We start from the raw sequence: 19144 nt of genomic DNA, 5'->3' as shown, positions 1-19144 counted from the left end.
GCCTGTAACACCTCTAGCTAGTCAGCCTGTAACACCTCTAGCTAGCCAGCCTGTAACACCTCTAGCTAGTCAGCCTGTAACTCCTCTAGCTAGTCAGCCTGTAACTCCTCTAGCTAGTCAGCCTGTAACACCTCTAGCTAGCCAGCCTGTAACACCTCTAGCTAGTCAGCCTGTAACTCCTCTAGATAGCCAGCCTGTAACACTTCTAGCTAGTCAGCCTGTAACACCTCTAGCTAGTCAGCCTGTAACTCCTCTAGCTCGTCAGCCTGTAACACCTCTAGCTAGTCAGCCTGTAACACCTCTAGCTAGCCAGCCTGTAACACCTCTAGCTAGTCAGCCTGTAACTCCTCTAGCTAGTCAGCCTGTAACTCGTCTAGCTAGTCAGCCTGTAACACCTCTAGCTAGCCAGCCTGTAACTCCTCTAGCTAGTCAGCCTGTAACTCCTCTAGCTAGTCAGCCTGTAATTCCTCTAGCTAGTCAGCCTGTAACACCTCTAGCTAGTCAGCCTGTAACACCTCTAGCTAGCCAGCCTGTAACTCCTCTAGCTAGTCAGCCTGTAACTCCTCTAGCTAGTCAGCCTGTAACTCCTCTAGCTAGTCAGCCTGTAACTCCTCTAGCTAGTCAGCCTGTAACACCTCTAGCTAGTCAGCCTGTAACACCTCTAGCTAGCCAGCCTGTAACACCTCTAGCTAGTCAGCCTGTAACCCCTCTAGCTAGTCAGCCTGTAACTCCTCTAGCTAGTCAGCCTGTAACTCCTCTAGCTAGTCAGCCTGTAACTCCTCTAGCTCGTCATCCTGTAACTCCTCTAGCTAGTCAGCCTGTAACTCCTCTAGCTAGTCAGCCTGTAACTCCTCTAGCTAGTCAGCCTGTAACACCTCTAGCTAGTCAGCCTGTAACTCCTCTAGCTAGTCAGCCTGTAACACCTCTAGCTAGCCAGCCTGTAACACCTCTAGCTAGTCAGCCTGTAACTCCTCTAGCTAGTCAGCCTGTAACTCCTCTATCTAGTCAGCCTGTAACACCTCTAGCTAGTCAGCCTGTAACACCTCTAGCTAGTCAGCCTGTAACACCTCTAGCTAGCCAGCCTGTAACACCTAGCTAGTCAGCCTGTAACACCTCTAGCTAGTCAGCCTGTAACTCCTCTAGCTAGTCAGCCTGTAACTCCTCTAGCTAGTCAGCCTGTAACTCCTCTAGCTAGTCAGCCTGTAACTCCTCTAGCTAGTCAGCCTGTAACACCTCTAGCTAGTCAGCCTGTAACACCTCTAGCTAGCCAGCCTGTAACACCTCTAGCTAGTCAGCCTGTAACACCTCTAGCTAGTCAGCCTGTAACTCCTCTAGCTAGTCAGCCTGTAACTCCTCTAGCTAGTCAGCCTGTAACACCTCTAGCTAGTCAGCCTGTAACACCTCTAGCTAGCCAGCCTGTAACACCTCTAGCTAGTCAGCCTGTAACACCTCTAGCTAGTCAGCCTGTAACTCCTCTAGCTAGTCAGCCTGTAACACCTCTAGCTAGCCAGCCTGTAACACCTCTAGCTAGTCAGCCTGTAACTCCTCTAGCTAGTCAGCCTGTAACACCTCTAGCTAGTCATCCTGTAACACCTCTAGCTAGTCAGCCTGTAACTCCTCTAGCTAGTCAGCCTGTAACACCTCTAGCTAGTCAGCCTGTAACACCTCTAGCTAGTCAGCCTGTAACACCTCTAGCTAGTCAGCCTGTCACACCTCTAGCTAGTCAGCCTGTAACACCTCTAGCTAGTCAGCCTTTAAGCTCTCTAGTTACCAGCCTGTAATTCCTCTAGCTAGTCAGCCTGTAACTCCTCTAGCTAGTCAGCCTGTAACACCTCTAGCTAGTCAGCCTGTAACACCTCTAGCTAGCCAGCTTGTAACACCTCTAGCTAGTCAGCCTGTAACACCTCTAGCTAGTCAGCCTGTAACTCCTCTAGCTAGTCAGCCTGTAACACCTCTAGCTAGCCAGCCTGTAACACCTCTAGCTAGTCAGCCTGTAACTCCTCTAGCTAGTCATCCTGTAACTCCTCTAGCTAGTCAGCCTGTAACTCCTCTAGCTAGTCAGACTGTAACTCCTCTAGCTAGTCAGCCTGTAACACCTCTAGCTAGTCAGCCTGTAACTCCTCTAGCTAGTCAGCCCTTAACACCTCTAGCTAGCCAGCCTGTAACACCTCTAGCTAGTCAGCCTGTAACTCCTCTAGCTAGTCAGCCTGTAACTCCTCTAGCTAGTCAGCCTGTAACACCTCTAGCTAGCCAGCCTGTAACACCTCTAGCTAGTCAGCCTGTAACTCCTCTAGCTAGTCAGCCTGTAACTCCTCTAGTTAGTCATCCTGTAACTCCTCTAGCTAGTCAGCATGTAACTCCTCTAGCTAGTCAGCCTGTAACTCCTCTAGCTAGTCAGCCTGTAACACCTCTAGCTAGCCAGCCTGTAACTCCTCTAGCTAGTCAGCCTGTAACTCCTCTAGCTAGTCAGCCTGTAACTCCTCTAGTTAGTCAGCCTGTAACTCCTCTAGCTAGTCAGCCTGTAACTCCTCTAGCTAGTCAGCCTGTAACACCTCTTGCTAGTCAGCCTGTAACTCCTCTAGCTAGTCAGCCTGTAACACCTTTAGCTAGCCAGCCTGTAACTCCTCTAGCTAGTCAGCCTGTAACTCCTCTAGCTAGTCAGCCTGTAACTCATCTAGCTAGTCAGCCTGTAACACCTCTAGCTAGCCAGCCTGTAACACCTCTAGCTAGTCAGCCTGTAACTCCTTTAGCCAACATCGTAGTGGTCATAGTGGTGGCGGTGATTGTGGTCATCGTGGTGGTGGCGGTCATCTTGACCGTCATCGTTATGGTGGTGGTGGTCACGGTAGTGGTGGTGGTGTTCATGGTGGTGTTGTTCACGCTGGCGGTGGTGTTCATGGTGATGGTGGTGGTGTTCACGGTGGCGGTGTTGTTCACACTGCCGGTGTTATTCACGGTGATGGTGTTGGTCACTGTGGTGGTGGTGTTCACGGTGATGGTGGTGGTGTTCACGGTGGTGGTGTTGTTCACGCTGGCGGTGGTGTTCATGGTGATGGTGGTGGTGTTCATGGTGATGGTGGTGGTGTTCACGGTGATGGCGGTGGTGTTCACGCTGGCGGTGTTGTTCACGCTGGCGGTGTTGTTCACGGTGATGGTGGTGTTGGTGACGGTGGTGGTGGTGTTCACGGTGGCGGTGGTGTTCACGGTGGCGGTGTTCACGGTGGCGGTGTTGGTCACGGTGATGGCGGTGTTGTTGTTCACGGTGGCGGTGTTCACGGTGATGGTGTTAGTCACACTGGCGGTGTTGTTCACGCTGGCGGTGGTGTTGGTGACGGTGGTGGTGGTGTTCACGGTGGTGGTGGTGTTGGTGACGGTGATGGTGTTAGTCACACTGGCGGTGTTGTTCACGCTGGCGGTGTTGGTCACGGTGGTGGTGGTGTTCACGGTGATGGCGGTGTTGGTGACGGTGATGGTGTTAGTCACACTGGCGGTGTTGGTCACGGTGATGGCGGTGTTGTTGTTCACGGTGGCGGTGTTGTTCACGGTGATGGCGGTGTTGGTCACGGTGATGGTGTTAGTCACACTGGCGGTGTTGGTCACGGTGATGGCGGTGTTGGTCACGGTGATGGTGTTAGTCACACTGGCGGTGTTGGTCACGGTGATGGCGGTGTTGTTCACGGTGGCGGTGTTGGTCACGGTGATGGCGGTGTTGTTATTCACCCTGGCGGTGGTGTTGGTGACGGCGGTGTTGGTCACGGTGGTGGTGGTGTTGGTGACGGTGATGGTGTTGTTCACGCTGGCGGTGTTGGTCACACTGGCGGTGTTGGTCACACTGGTGTTGTTGGTGACGGTGGTGTTGTTCACGTTGTTGGTGTTGTTCACGGTGGTGGTGTTGTTGGTGACGGTGATGGCGGTGTTGTTGTTCACGCTGGCGGCGGTGGCTGTGGGCACTCCCGGGCCGCGCGTCCCCAGGCGCTGGAGCGGATGGAGTCTGAGTGGTCGTCGCTGGCGCTGGAGGTGGCTCCCTACCGCTCCACGGGAACATTCTTCCTCAAGAGCCCCGAGGAGGCGACCCAGACCCTGGAGGAGCACATCGTGGCCACGCAGGCCATGGCCTTCTCGCCTCACAGGGGGCCGTGCGAGGGGCGAATCGTCGCCTGGGAGGCCAAGCTGAGGCTCACTCAGGTGAGGGCGGTGGGGTGGTGGTGGTGGTGGTGTGGGTGGGTGGTGGTGGTGGTGGAGGTGGTGGTGTGGGTGGGTGGTGGTGGTGGAGGTGGTGGTGGTGGTGGTGTGGGTGGGTGGTGGTGGTGGTGGTGGTGTGGGTGGGTGATGGTGGAGGTGGTGGTGTGGGTGGGTGGTGGTGGTGGAAGTGGTGGTGTGGGTGGGTGGGCGGTGGAGTTGGTGGTGGTGTGGGTGGGTGGTGGTGGTGGTGTGGGTGGGTGATGGTGATGGCGGTGGTATGGGTGGGTGGTGGTGGTGGAGGTGGATGGTGTGGGTGGTGGTGGTTATGTTGGTGGTGGTGGTTGTGGTGGTTGTGGTGGTTGTGGTGATGGTAGTTGTGGTTGTTGTGGTGGTGGTTGTGGTGATGGTGGTTGTGGTGGTTGTGATGGTGGTTGTGATGGTGGTTGTGGTGGTTGTGGTGGTGGTGCAGGACGTTCTAGACGAGTGGCTGGCGTGCCAGCGCACGTGGTGGTGGTGGTGTTTGTGGTTGTGATGGTGGTGTTTGTGGTGGTTGTGATGATGGTTGTGGTTGTGATGATGGTTGTGGTGATGGTGGTGTTGATGGTTGTGGTGGTGATGGTTGTGGTAGTGATGGTTGTGGTGGTGGTGGTTGTGGTTGTGGTTGTGATGATGGTTGTGGTGGTGGTGGTGCAGGACGTTCTAGACGAGTGGCTGGCCTGCCAGCGCACGTGGTGATGGTGGTAGTGGTGGTGGTTGTCGTGGTGGTGGTGATGGTGGTTGTGGTGGTGGTTGTGGTGGTGGTGGTTGTGGTTGTGATGGTGGTGGTTGTGGTGGTGGTGGTGGTGGTGCAGGACGTTCTAGACGAGTGGCTGGCGTGCCAGCGCACGTGGCTTTATCTGGAGCCGATCTTCAGCTCGGAGGACATCAACCGGCAGCTGCCGTTGGAGGGGAAACGCTACCAGACGATGGAGCGCGCCTGGAGGAGGATCATGAAGGCGGCGCACGACAAGCCCCAGGTGCTGCTGCTGCTGCGCGTCGTCGTCATCGTCATCACCAGTGTCATCGTCATCACAATTGTCATCACCAGTGTCGTCACCATCACCAGTGTCATCATCATCACCAGTGTCGTCACCATCACCAGTGTCGTCATCATCACCAGTGTCATCACCAGTGTCGTCATCATCACCAGTGTCATCACCAGTGTCGTCACCATCACCAGTGTCGTCATCATCACCATTGTCATCATCATCACCAGTGTCGTCATCATCACCAGTGTCGTCATCATCACCAGTGTCGTCATCATCACCAGTGTCATCATCATCATCATTACCAGTGTCATCATCATCGTCATCATCTCCAGTGTCGTCATCATCACCAGTGTCATCATCGTCATCATCTCCAGTGTCGTCATCATCACCAGTGTCGTCACCATCACCAGTGTCGTCATCATCACCAGTGTCGTCATCATCACCAGTGTCGTCATCATCACCAGTGTCGTCATCATCACCAGTGTCGTCATCATCACCAGTGTCGTCATCATCACCAGTGTCATCATCATCATCATTACCAGTGTCATCATCATCGTCATCATCTCCAGTGTCGTCATCATCACCAGTGTCATCATCATCATCATCATCTCCAGTGTCGTCATCATCACTAGTGTCGTCACCATCACCAGTGTCGTCATCATCACCAGTGTCGTCATCATCACCAGTGTCGTCATCATCACCAGTGTCGTCATCATCACCAGTGTCGTCATCATCACCAGTGTCGTCATCATCACCAGTGTCATCATCATCATCATTACCAGTGTCATCATCATCGTCATCATCTCCAGTGTCGTCATCATCACCAGTGTCATCATCATCATCATCTCCAGTGTCGTCATCGTCACCAGTGTCGTCATCGTCATCATCACCAGTGTCATCATCATCACCAGTGTCGTCACCATCATCATCATCGTCACCAGTGTCGTCATCGTCACCAGTGTCGTCATCATCACCAGTGTCGTCATCATCGTCATCATCACCAGTGTCGTCATCATCACCAGTGTCGTCATCATCGTCATCATCACCAGTGTCGTCATCATCTTCAGTGTTGTCATCATCACCAGTGTTGTCATCATCACCAGTGTCATCATCGTCATCATCACCAGTGTCGTCATCATCACCAGTGTCATCATCATCACCAGTGTCGTCACCATCACCAGTGTCGTCATCATCACCAGTGTCGTCATCATCACCAGTGTCGTCATCATCTTCAGTGTTGTCATCATCACCAGTGTCATCATCACCAGTGTCGTCATCATCATCAGTGTCGTCATCATCACCAGTGTCATCATCGTCATCATCACCAGTGTCGTCATTGTCATCATCAGCAGTGTCGTCATCATCACCAGTGTCGTCATCATCTTCAGTGTTGTCATCATCTTCAGTGTTGTCATCATCACCAGTGTCATCATCACCAGTGTCGTCATCATCATCAGTGTCGTCATCATCACCAGTGTCATCATCGTCATCATCACCAGTGTCGTCATCATCACCAGTGTCGTCACCATCACCAGTGTCGTCACCATCACCAGTGTCATCATCGTCATCATCACCAGTGTCGTCATCATCACCAGTGTCGTCATCATCACCAGTGTCGTCATCATCACCGGTGTTGTCATCGTCATCATCACCAGTGTCGTCATCATCACCAGTGTCGTCATCATCACCAGTGTCGTCATCATCACCAGTGTCGTCATCATCGTCATCATCACCAGTGTCGTCATCATCACCAGTGTCGTCATCATCGTCATCATCACCAGTGTCGTCACCATCACCAGTGTCATCATCATCATCATCACCAGTGTCGTCATCATCACCAGTGTTGTCATCGTCATCATCACCAGTGTCGTCATCATCATCAGTGTCGTCATCATCACCAGTGTCATCATCGTCATCATCACCAGTGTCGTCATCATCACCAGTGTCGTCACCATCACCAGTGTCGTCACCATCACCAGTGTCATCATCGTCATCATCACCAGTGTCGTCATCATCACCAGTGTCGTCATCATCACCAGTGTCGTCATCATCACCAGTGTTGTCATCGTCATCATCACCAGTGTCGTCATCATCACCAGTGTCGTCATCATCACCAGTGTCGTCATCATCACCAGTGTCGTCATCATCGTCATCATCACCAGTGTCGTCATCATCACCAGTGTCGTCATCATCGTCATCATCACCAGTGTCATCACCATCACCAGTGTCATCATCATCATCATCACCAGTGTCGTCATCATCACCAGTGTTGTCATCGTCATCATCACCAGTGTCGTCATCATCACCAGTGTCGTCATCATCACCAGTGTCATCATCGTCATCATCACCAGTGTCGTCATCATCACCAGTGTCATCATCGTCATCATCACCAGTGTCGTCATCATCACCAGTGTCGTCATCGTCATCATCACCAGTGTTGTCATCGTCATCATCACCAGTGTCGTCATCATCACCAGTGTCGTCATCATCACCAGTGTCATCATCATCACCAGTGTCATCATCGTCATCATCACCAGTGTTGTCATCATCACCAGTGTCGTTATCATCACCAGTGTCGTCATCATCTTCAGTGTTGTCATCATCACCAGTGTCATCATCATCACCAGTGTCATCATCACCAGTGTCGTCATCATCATCAGTGTTGTCATCATCACCAGTGTCATCATCGTCATCATCACCAGTGTCGTCATCATCACCAGTGTTGTCATCATCACCAGTGTCATCATCATCACCAGTGTCATCATCGTCATCATCACCAGTGTCATCATCATCACCAGTGTTGTCATCATCACCAGTGTCGTCATCATCACCAGTGTCGTCATCATCACCAGTGTCATCATCGTCATCATCAACAGTGTCATCATCATCACCAGTGTTGTCATCATCACCAGTGTCGTCATCATCACCAGTGTCGTCATCATCACCAGTGTCATCATCATCACCAGTGTCGTCATCATCACCAGTGTCATCATCGTCATCATCACCACCAGTGTCGTCATCATCACCAGTGTCGTCATCATCTTCAGTGTTGTCATCATCACCAGTGTTGTCATCATCACCAGTGTCATCATCATCACCAGTGTCATCATCGTCATCATCTCCAGTGTCGTCATCATCACCAGTGTCGTCATCATCACCAGTGTCGTCATCATCACCAGTGTCATCATCGTCATCATCACCAGTGTCGTCATCATTACCAGTGTCGTCATCATCACCAGTGTCATCATCACCAGTGTTGTCATCATCACCAGTGTCGTCATCATCACCAGTGTCGTCATCATCTTCAGTGTTGTCATCATCACCAGTGTCATCACCATCACCAGTGTCATCATCGTCATCATCACCAGTGTCATCACCATCACCAGTGTCATCATCGTCATCATCACCAGTGTCGTCACCATCACCAGTGTCATCTTCATCACCAGTGTCGTCATCATCACCAGTGTCGTCATTGTCATCATCAGCAGTGTCGTCATCATCACCAGTGTCGTCATCATCTTCAGTGTTGTCATCATCACCAGTGTCGTCATCATCACCAGTGTCATCATCGTCATCATCAACAGTGTCATCATCATCACCAGTGTTGTCATCATCACCAGTGTCGTCATCATCACCAGTGTTGTCATCATCACCAGTGTCATCATCATCACCAGTGTCGTCATTATCACCAGTGTCATCATCATCACCAGTGTCGTCATCATCACCAGTGTCATCATCGTCATCATCTCCAGTGTCGTCATCATCACCAGTGTCGTCATCATCACCAGTGTCGTCATCATCACCAGTGTCATCATCGTCATCATCACCAGTGTCGTCATCATTACCAGTGTCGTCATCATCACCAGTGTCATCATCACCAGTGTCATCATCATCACCAGTGTCATCACCATCACCAGTGTCATCATCGTCATCATCACCAGTGTCGTCACCATCACCAGTGTCATCTTCATCACCAGTGTCGTCATCATCACCAGTGTCGTCATTGTCATCATCAGCAGTGTCGTCATCATCGTCATCATCACCAGTGTCGTCATCATCACCAGTGTCGTCATCATCGTCATCATCACCAGTGTCATCACCATCACCAGTGTCATCATCATCATCATCACCAGTGTCGTCATCATCACCAGTGTTGTCATCGTCATCATCACCAGTGTCGTCATCATCACCAGTGTCGTCATCATCACCAGTGTCATCATCGTCATCATCACCAGTGTCGTCATCATCACCAGTGTCATCATCGTCATCATCACCAGTGTCGTCATCATCACCAGTGTCGTCATCGTCATCATCACCAGTGTTGTCATCGTCATCATCACCAGTGTCGTCATCATCACCAGTGTCGTCATCATCACCAGTGTCATCATCATCACCAGTGTCATCATCGTCATCATCACCAGTGTTGTCATCATCACCAGTGTCGTTATCATCACCAGTGTCGTCATCATCTTCAGTGTTGTCATCATCACCAGTGTCATCATCATCACCAGTGTCATCATCACCAGTGTCGTCATCATCATCAGTGTTGTCATCATCACCAGTGTCATCATCGTCATCATCACCAGTGTCGTCATCATCACCAGTGTTGTCATCATCACCAGTGTCATCATCATCACCAGTGTCATCATCGTCATCATCACCAGTGTCATCATCATCACCAGTGTTGTCATCATCACCAGTGTCGTCATCATCACCAGTGTCGTCATCATCACCAGTGTCATCATCGTCATCATCAACAGTGTCATCATCATCACCAGTGTTGTCATCATCACCAGTGTCGTCATCATCACCAGTGTCGTCATCATCACCAGTGTCATCATCATCACCAGTGTCGTCATCATCACCAGTGTCATCATCGTCATCATCACCACCAGTGTCGTCATCATCACCAGTGTCGTCATCATCTTCAGTGTTGTCATCATCACCAGTGTTGTCATCATCACCAGTGTCATCATCATCACCAGTGTCATCATCGTCATCATCTCCAGTGTCGTCATCATCACCAGTGTCGTCATCATCACCAGTGTCGTCATCATCACCAGTGTCATCATCGTCATCATCACCAGTGTCGTCATCATTACCAGTGTCGTCATCATCACCAGTGTCATCATCACCAGTGTTGTCATCATCACCAGTGTCGTCATCATCACCAGTGTCGTCATCATCTTCAGTGTTGTCATCATCACCAGTGTCATCACCATCACCAGTGTCATCATCGTCATCATCACCAGTGTCATCACCATCACCAGTGTCATCATCGTCATCATCACCAGTGTCGTCACCATCACCAGTGTCATCTTCATCACCAGTGTCGTCATCATCACCAGTGTCGTCATTGTCATCATCAGCAGTGTCGTCATCATCACCAGTGTCGTCATCATCTTCAGTGTTGTCATCATCACCAGTGTCGTCATCATCACCAGTGTCATCATCGTCATCATCAACAGTGTCATCATCATCACCAGTGTTGTCATCATCACCAGTGTCGTCATCATCACCAGTGTTGTCATCATCACCAGTGTCATCATCATCACCAGTGTCGTCATTATCACCAGTGTCATCATCATCACCAGTGTCGTCATCATCACCAGTGTCATCATCGTCATCATCTCCAGTGTCGTCATCATCACCAGTGTCGTCATCATCACCAGTGTCGTCATCATCACCAGTGTCATCATCGTCATCATCACCAGTGTCGTCATCATTACCAGTGTCGTCATCATCACCAGTGTCATCATCACCAGTGTCATCATCATCACCAGTGTCATCACCATCACCAGTGTCATCATCGTCATCATCACCAGTGTCGTCACCATCACCAGTGTCATCTTCATCACCAGTGTCGTCATCATCACCAGTGTCGTCATTGTCATCATCAGCAGTGTCGTCATCATCACCAGTGTCGTCATCATCTTCAGTGTTGTCATCATCACCAGTGTCGTCATCATCACCAGTGTCATCATCATCACCAGTGTTGTCATCATCACCAGTGTCGTCATCATCACCAGTGTCGTCATCATCTTCAGTGTTGTCATCATCACCAGTGTCATCATCATCACCAGTGTCGTCATTATCACCAGTGTCATCATCATCACCAGTGTCGTCATCATCACCAGTGTCATCATCGTCATCATCTCCAGTGTCGTCATCATCACCAGTGTCGTCATCATCACCAGTGTCGTCATCATCACCAGTGTCATCATCGTCATCATCACCAGTGTCGTCATCATTACCAGTGTCGTCATCATCACCAGTGTCATCATCACCAGTGTTGTCATCATCACCAGTGTCGTCATCATCACCAGTGTCGTCATCATCTTCAGTGTTGTCATCATCACCAGTGTCATCACCATCACCAGTGTCATCATCGTCATCATCACCAGTGTCGTCACCATCACCAGTGTTGTCATCATCACCAGTGTCGTCATCATCACCAGTGTCGTCATTGTCATCATCAGCAGTGTCGTCATCATCACCAGTGTCGTCATCATCTTCAGTGTTGTCATCATCACCAGTGTCGTCATCACCACCAGTGTCATCATTGTGTCTGTGTGTCTGTGTGTCTTTGTGTGTCTTTGTGTGTCAGGTGATGTTGGTGTGTCTTTGTGTGTCTTTGTGTCTTTGTGTCTTTGTGTGTCTTTGTGTGTCAGGTGATGTTGGTGTGTCTTTGTGTCTTTGTGTGTCTTTGTGTGTCTTTGTGTGTCTTCGTGTTTCAGGTGATGTGGTGTCTTTGTGTGTTTGTGTGTCAGGTGATGTTTGTGTGTCTTTGTGTGTCAGGTGATGTTGGTGTGTATTTGTGTTTTTGTGTCTTTGTGTGTCTTTGTGTGTCTTTGTGTGTCAGGTGAAGTTGGTGTATCTTTGTGTCTTTGTGTCTTTGTGTGTCTTTGTGTGTCAGGTGATGTTGGTGTGTCTTTGTGTGTCAGGTGATGTTGGTGTGTCTTTGTGTGTCTTTGTGTCTTTGTGTCTTTGTGTGTCTTTGTGTGTCAGGTGATGTTGGTGTGTCTTTGTGTGTCTTTGTGTGTCTTTGTGTCTTTGTGTGTCTTCGTGTTTCAGGTGATGTGGTGTCTTTGTGTGTTTGTGTGTCAGGTGATGTTTGTGTGTCTTTGTGTGTCAGGTGATGTTGGTGTGTATTTGTGTTTTTGTGTCTTTGTGTGTCTTTGTGTGTCAGGTGAAGTTGGTGTATCTTTGTGTCTTTGTGTCTTTGTGTGTCTTTGTGTGTCAGGTGATGTTGGTGTGTCTTTGTGTGTCAGGTGATGTTGGTGTGTCTTTGTGTGTCTTTGTGGCTTTGTGTGTCTTTGTGTGTCTTTGTGTCTTTGTGTGTCTTCGTGTTTCAGGTGATGTGGTGTCTTTGTGTGTTTGTGTGTCAGGTGATGTTTGTGTGTCTTTGTGTGTCAGGTGATGTTGGTGTGTATTTGTGTTTTTGTGTCTTTGTGTGTCTTTGTGTGTCTTTGTGTGTCAGGTGAAGTTGGTGTATCTTTGTGTCTTTGTGTCTTTGTGTGTCTTTGTGTGTCAGGTGATGTTGGTGTGTCTTTGTGTGTCAGGTGATGTTGGTGTGTCTTTGTGTGTCTTTGTGTCTTTGTGTCTTTGTGTGTCTTTGTGTGTCAGGTGATGTTGGTGTGTCTTTGTGTGTCTTTGTGTGTCTTTGTGTCTTTGTGTGTCTTCGTGTTTCAGGTGATGTGGTGTCTTTGTGTCTTTGTGTGTCAGGTGATGTTTGTGTGTCTTTGTGTGTCAGGTGATGTTGGTGTGTATTTGTGTTTTTGTGTCTTTGTGTGTCTTTGTGTGTCAGGTGAAGTTGGTGTATCTTTGTGTCTTTGTGTGTTTGTGTGTCTTTGTGTGTCAGGTGATGTTGGTGTGTCTTTGTGTGTCAGGTGATGTTGGTGTGTCTTTGTGTGTCTTTGTGTCTTTGTGTCTTTGTGTGTCTTCGTGTTTCAGGTGATGTTGGTGTGTCTTTGTGTGTCTTTGTGTCTTTGTGTCTTTGTGTGTCTTTGTGTGTCAGGTGATGTTGGTGTGTCTTTGTGTGTCTTTGTGTGTCTTTGTGTGTCTTCGTGTTTCAGGTGATGTTGGTGTGTCTTTGTGTGTATTTGTGTCTTTGTGTGTTTGTGTGTCTTTGTGTGTCAGGTGATGTTGGTGTGTCTTTGTGTGTCTTTGTGTGTTTGTGTGTCTTTGTGTGTCAGGTGATGTTGGTGTGTCTTTGTGTGTCTTTGTGTGTTTGTGTGTCTTTGTGTGTCAGGTGATGTTGGTGTCTTTGTGTGTCAGGTGATGTTGGTGTGTCAGGTGATGTTGGTGTGTCAGGTGATGTTGGTGTGTCAGGTGATGTTGGTGTGTCAGGTGATGTTTGTGTGTCAGGTGATGTTGGTGTCTTTGTGTGTCAGGTGATGTTGGTGTGTCAGGTGATGTTGGTGTGTCAGGTGATGTTTGTGTGTCAGGTGATGTTGGTGTGTCAGGTGATGTTGGTGTGTCAGGTGATGTTGGTGTCTTTGTGTGTCAGGTGATGTTGGTGTGTCAGGTGATGTTGGTGTGTCAGGTGATGTTGGTGTGTCAGGTGATGTTTGTGTGCCAGGTGATGTTTGTGTGTCAGGTGATGTTGGTGTGTCAGGTGATGTTGGTGTGTCAGGTGATGTTTGTGTGTCAGGTGATGTTGGTGTGTCAGGTGATGTTGGTGTGTCAGGTGATGTTGGTGTGTCAGGTGATGTTGGTGTGTCAGGTGATGTTGGTGTGTTTGTGTGTCAGGTGATGTTGGTGTGTCAGGTGATGTTGGTGTGTCAGGTGATGTTTGTGTGTCAGGTGATGTTGGTGTGTCAGGTGATGTTGGTGTGTCAGGTGATGTTTGTGTGTCAGGTGATGTTGGTGTGCCAGGTGATGTTGGTGTGTTTGTGTGTCAGGTGATGTTGGTGTGTCAGGTGATGTTTGTGTGTCAGGTGATGTTGGTGTGCCAGGTGATGTTTGTGTGTCAGGTGATGTTGGTGTGTCAGGTGATGTTGGTGTGTTTGTGTGTCAGGTGATGTTTGTGTGTCAGGTGATGTTGGTGTGTCAGGTGATGTTTGTGTGTCAGGTGATGTTGGTGTGTCAGGTGATGTTGGTGTGTCAGGTGATGTTGGTGTGTCAGGTGATGTTGGTGTGTCAGGTGATGTTGGTGTCTTTGTGTGTCAGGTGATGTTGGTGTGTCAGGTGATGTTGGTGTGTCAGGTGATGTTGGTGTGTCAGGTGATGTTGGTGTGTCAGGTGATGTTGGTGTCTTTGTGTGTCAGGTGATGTTGGTGTGTCAGGTGATGTTGGTGTGTCAGGTGATGTTGGTGTGTCAGGTGATGTTTGTGTGCCAGGTGATGTTTGTGTGTCAGGTGATGTTGGTGTGTCAGGTGATGTTGGTGTGTCAGGTGATGTTTGTGTGTCAGGTGATGTTGGTGTGTCAGGTGATGTTGGTGTGTCAGGTGATGTTGGTGTGTCAGGTGATGTTGGTGTGTTTGTGTGTCAGGTGATGTTGGTGTGTCAGGTGATGTTGGTGTGTCAGGTGATGTTGGTGTGTCAGGTGATGTTTGTGTGTCAGGTGATGTTTGTGTGTCAGGTGATGTTGGTGTGCCAGGTGATGTTTGTGTGTCAGGTGATGTTGGTGTGCCAGGTGATGTTTGTGTGTCAGGTGATGTTGGTGTGTCAGGTGATGTTTGTGTGTCAGGTGATGTTGGTGTGTCAGGTGATGTTGGTGTGTCAGGTGATGTTGGTGTGTCAGGTGATGTTGGTGTGTCAGGTGATGTTGGTGTCTTTGTGTGTCAGGTGATGTTGGTGTGTCAGGTGATGTTGGTGTGTTTGTGTGTCAGGTGATGTTGGTGTGTCAGGTGATGTTGGTGTGTCAGGTGATGTTGGTGTGTTTGTGTGTCAGGTGATGTTGGTGTGTCAGGTGATGTTGGTGTGTCAGGTGATGTTGGTGTGTCAGGTGATGTTGGTGTCTTTGTGTGTCAGGTGATGTTGGTGTGTCAGGTGATGTTGGTGTGTCAGGTGATGTTGGTGTGTCAGGTGATGTTGGTGTCTTTGTGTGTCAGGTGATGTTGGTGTGTCAGGTGATGTTGGTGTGTCAGGTGATGTTGGTGTCTTTGTGTGTCAGGTGATGTTGGTGTGTCAGGTGATGTTGGTGTGTTTGTGTGTCAGGTGATGTTTGTGTTTCAGGTGATGTTGGTGTCTTTGTGTGTCAGGTGATGTTGGTGTGTCAGGTGATGTTGGTGTGTCAGGTGATGTTTGTGTGTCAGGTGATGTTGGTGTGTCAGGTGATGTTGGTGTGTCAGGTGATGTTGGTGTGTCAGGTGATGTTGGTGTGTTTGTGTGTCAGGTGATGTTGGTGTGTCAGGTGATGTTGGTGTGTCAGGTGATGTTGGTGTGTTTGTGTGTCAGGTGATGTTGGTGTGTCAGGTGATGTTGGTGTGTCAGGTGATGTTGGTGTGTCAGGTGATGTTGGTGTGTTTGTGTTCCAGGTGATGTTGGTGTGTCTGTGTGTGTTTGTGTGTCAGGTGATGTTGGTGTGTTTGTGTGTGTTTGTGTGTCAGGTGATGTTTGTGTGTCAGGTGATGTTGGTGTGTCTGTGTGTGTTTGTGTGTCAGGTGATGTTTGTGTGTCAGGTGATGTTGGTGTGTCTGTGTGTGTTTGTGTGTCAGGTGATGTTGGTGTGTCAGGTGATGTTGGTGTGTCAGGTGATGTTGGTGTGTCAGGTGATGTTGGTGTGTCAGGTGATGTTGGTGTGTTTGTGTGTCAGGTGATGTTGGTGTGTCAGGTGATGTTGGTGTGTCAGGTGATGTTGGTGTGTTTGTGTGTCAGGTGATGTTGGTGTGTCAGGTGATGTTGGTGTGTCAGGTGATGTTGGTGTGTCAGGTGATGTTGGTGTGTTTGTGTTCCAGGTGATGTTGGTGTGTCTGTGTGTGTTTGTGTGTCAGGTGATGTTGGTGTGTTTGTGTGTGTTTGTGTGTCAGGTGATGTTTGTGTGTCAGGTGATGTTGGTGTGTCTGTGTGTGTTTGTGTGTCAGGTGATGTTTGTGTGTCAGGTGATGTTGGTGTGTCTGTGTGTGTTTGTGTGTCAGGTGATGTTGGTGTGTCAGGTGATGTTGGTGTGTCTGTGTGTGTTGGTGTGTCAGGTGATGTTGGTGTGTCTGTGTGTGTTGGTGTGTCAGGTGATGTTGGTGTGTCTGTGTGTGTTGGTGTGTCAGGTGATGTTGGTGTGTGTTTGTGTTCCAGGTGATGTTGGTGTGTGTTTGTGTTCCAGGTGATGTTGGTGTGTGTTTGTGTTCCAGGTGATGTTGGTGTGTCTGTGTGTGTTTGTGTGTCAGGTGATGTTGGTGTGTTTGTGTTCCAGGTGATGTTGGTGTGTCTGTGTGTGTTTGTGTGTCAGGTGATGTTGGTGTGTTTGTGTTCCAGGTGATGTTGGTGTGTTTGTGTGTGTTTGTGTTCCAGGTGATGTTGGTGTGCCCGGACGCGAGGCTTCTGGAGCAGCTGCGGGAGTGCAGCCGACTCCTGGAGCAGGTGCAGAAGGGGCTCAGCGAGTACCTGGAGACCAAGCGGGCAGCCTTCCCCAGGTGGGGCGGGTGGGGGGAGGGGTGGGGTGGGGGGTGGGGGGTGGGGGGTTGGGGGGTGAGTGGGTGGGGGGGTGAGTGAGTGAGTGGGTGAGTGGGTGAGTGGGTGGGTGGGTGGGTGAGTGAGTGGGTGAGTGAGTGAGTGGGTGGGTGAGTGAGTGAGTGAGCGAGTGGGCGAGTGGGTGAGTGAGTGAGTGAGTGGGTGAGTGAGTGAGTGGGTGGGTGAGTGGGTGAGTGGGTGGGTGATTGAGTGAGCGAGTGAATGAGTGAGCTGGTGAGTGAGTGGGTGAGTGAGTGGATGAGTGAATGGGTGAGTGAGCGAGCGGGTGAGCGGGTGAGTGAGCGGGTGAGCGAGCTGGTGAGCGAGCGGGTGGATGAATGAGTGAGTGTCTGTACGAGCGGGTGATCGAGCGGGTGAGCGATGCGGTGAGCGAGCTGGTGAGCGAGCTGGTGAATGAATGAGTGAATGGCTGTACGAGCGGGTGAGCGATCCGGTGAGCGAGCGGGTGAGCGAGCTGGTGAGCGATCCGGTGAGCGAGCGGGTGAGCGATCCGGTGAGCGAGCGGGTGAGCGAGCTGGTGAGCGATGCGGTGAGCGAGCGGGTGAGCGTCTCTTCCCGGCAGGTTCTACTTCCTGTCAGATGACGAGCTGCTGGAGATTTTGTCCCAGAGTAAAGACCCCATGGCGGTTCAGCCTCACCTGCGCAAGTGCTTCGAAAACATCGCCAGCGTGAGTGTCCCTGACCGTGTGTGGTGTGTGAGTGGTGTGTGTGTGTGTGGTGTGTGTGTGTGTGGTGTGTGTGTGAGTGTGGTGTGTGTGTGTGAGTGTGGTGTGTGTGAGTGTGTGTGTGTGGTGTGTGTGAGTGTGTGGTGTGTGTGAGTGAGTGAGTGGTGTGTGGTGTGTGTGTGTGAGTGTGGTGTGTGTGAGTGTGTGTGTGGTGTGTGGTGTGTGTGAGTGTGTGTGTGGTGTGTGTAGAGTGTGGTGTGTCTGAGTGGTGTGTGAGTGGTGTGTGAGTGTATGTGTGGTGTGTGTGTGGTGTGTGTGTGGTGTGTGTGAGTGTGTGTGAGTGTGTGTGTGGTGTGTGTGGTGTGTGTGAGTGTGTGTGTGGTGTGTGTGGTGTGTGTGGTGTGTGTGTGGTGTGTGTGTGAGTGTGGTGTGTGTGTGAGTGTGGTGTGTGTGGTGTGTGTGGTGTGTGTGAGTGTGTGTGTAGTGTGTGTGTGGTGTGTGTGGTGTGTGTGGTGTGTGTGTGGTGTGTGTGGTGAGTGTGGTGTGTGTGGTGTGTGTGTGGTGTGTGTGTGGTGTGTGGTGTGTGTGTGGTGTGTGTGTGAGTGTGGTGTGTGTGGTGTGTGTGTGGTGTGTGTGTGAGTGTGGTGTGTGTGTGTGAGTGTGGTGTGTGTGTGGTGTGTGTGTGTGTGGTGTGTGTGTGAGTGTGGTGTGTGTGTGAGTGTGGTGTGTGTGTGTGGTGTGTGTGTGGTGTGTGTGGTGTGTGTGTGAGTGTGGTGTGTGTGTGAGTGTGGTGTGTGTGTGGTGTGTGTGTGGTGTGTGTGTGAGAGTGTGGTGTGTGTGTGTGGTGTGTGTGAGTGTGTGTGAGTGTGTGTGTGTGTGTGAGTGTGGTGTGTGTGTGGTGTGTGTGGTGTGTGTGTGGTGTGTGTGTGAGTGGTGTGTGTGTGGTGTGTGTGGTGTGTGAGTGGTGTGTGTGTGTGTGGTGTGTGTGGTGTGTGTGGTGTGTGTGTGTGGTGTGTGTGAGTGTGTGTGTGAGTGTGTGTGGTGTGTGTGTAGCGTGTGGTGTGTGTGAGTGTGGTGTGTGTGTGTGTGGTGTGTGTGTGGTGTGTGTGTGTGGTGTGTGTGTGGTGTGTGTAGTGTGTGGTGTGTGTGTGTGGTGTGTCTGTGTGTGGTGTGTGTGTGTGGTGTGTGTGTGGTGTGTGTAGTGTGTGGTGTGTGTGTGGTGTGTGTAGTGTGTGGTGTGTGTGTGTGGTGTGTGTGGTGTGTGTGGTGTGTGTGTGTGTCTGTGTGTGTGTGTGTCTGTGAGTGTCTGTGTGTGAGTGTCTGTGTGTGTGTGTCTGTGTGTGTGGCTGTGTGTGTGTGTCTGTGTGTGTGTGTCTGTGTGTGTGTCTGTCTGTGTGTGTGTCTGTGTGTATGTGTGTGTGTGTCCATCACCACCACGCACCAGCAGGGGATAGAGCCTGTAGCGTGTGGTGTGTGAGTGTGTGTGGTGTGTGTGTGTGTGGTGTGTGTGGTGTGTGTGGGTGTACCTTACCACCACGCACCAACAGTGGATAGAGCCTGTAGCGTGTGGTGTGTGTGTGTGTGGTGTGTGTGAGTGATTGTGTGTGTGAGTGTGTGTGTGTGAGTGTGTGTGGTGTG

The 19144-nt window shown here is 50.3% G+C and overlaps 1 protein-coding gene across 1 annotated transcript in view; it reads left to right on the top strand.

Annotated features, from left to right (window-relative positions):
* Nucleotides 1-19144, top strand: part of LOC142908372 (dynein axonemal heavy chain 1-like) — a 127339-nt gene that overhangs the window by 13717 nt on the left and 94478 nt on the right. The window contains 4 exon segments of the mRNA XM_076058942.1: nucleotides 3973-4185; nucleotides 5034-5198; nucleotides 16662-16783; nucleotides 17404-17509. Of these exon segments, the coding sequence (XP_075915057.1) occupies nucleotides 3973-4185; nucleotides 5034-5198; nucleotides 16662-16783; nucleotides 17404-17509 (606 nt within the window).

The sequence above is a fragment of the Petromyzon marinus genome (genome assembly GCF_048934315.1).
Source record: "Petromyzon marinus isolate PM22_M1 ecotype Great Lakes invasive population chromosome 80 unlocalized genomic scaffold, UKy_Petmar_22M1.pri1.0 chr80_unloc.4, whole genome shotgun sequence".
NCBI classification, from domain to species: Eukaryota; Metazoa; Chordata; class Hyperoartia; order Petromyzontiformes; family Petromyzontidae; genus Petromyzon; species Petromyzon marinus.
This window is presented reverse-complemented; position numbering and strand designations above follow the sequence as displayed.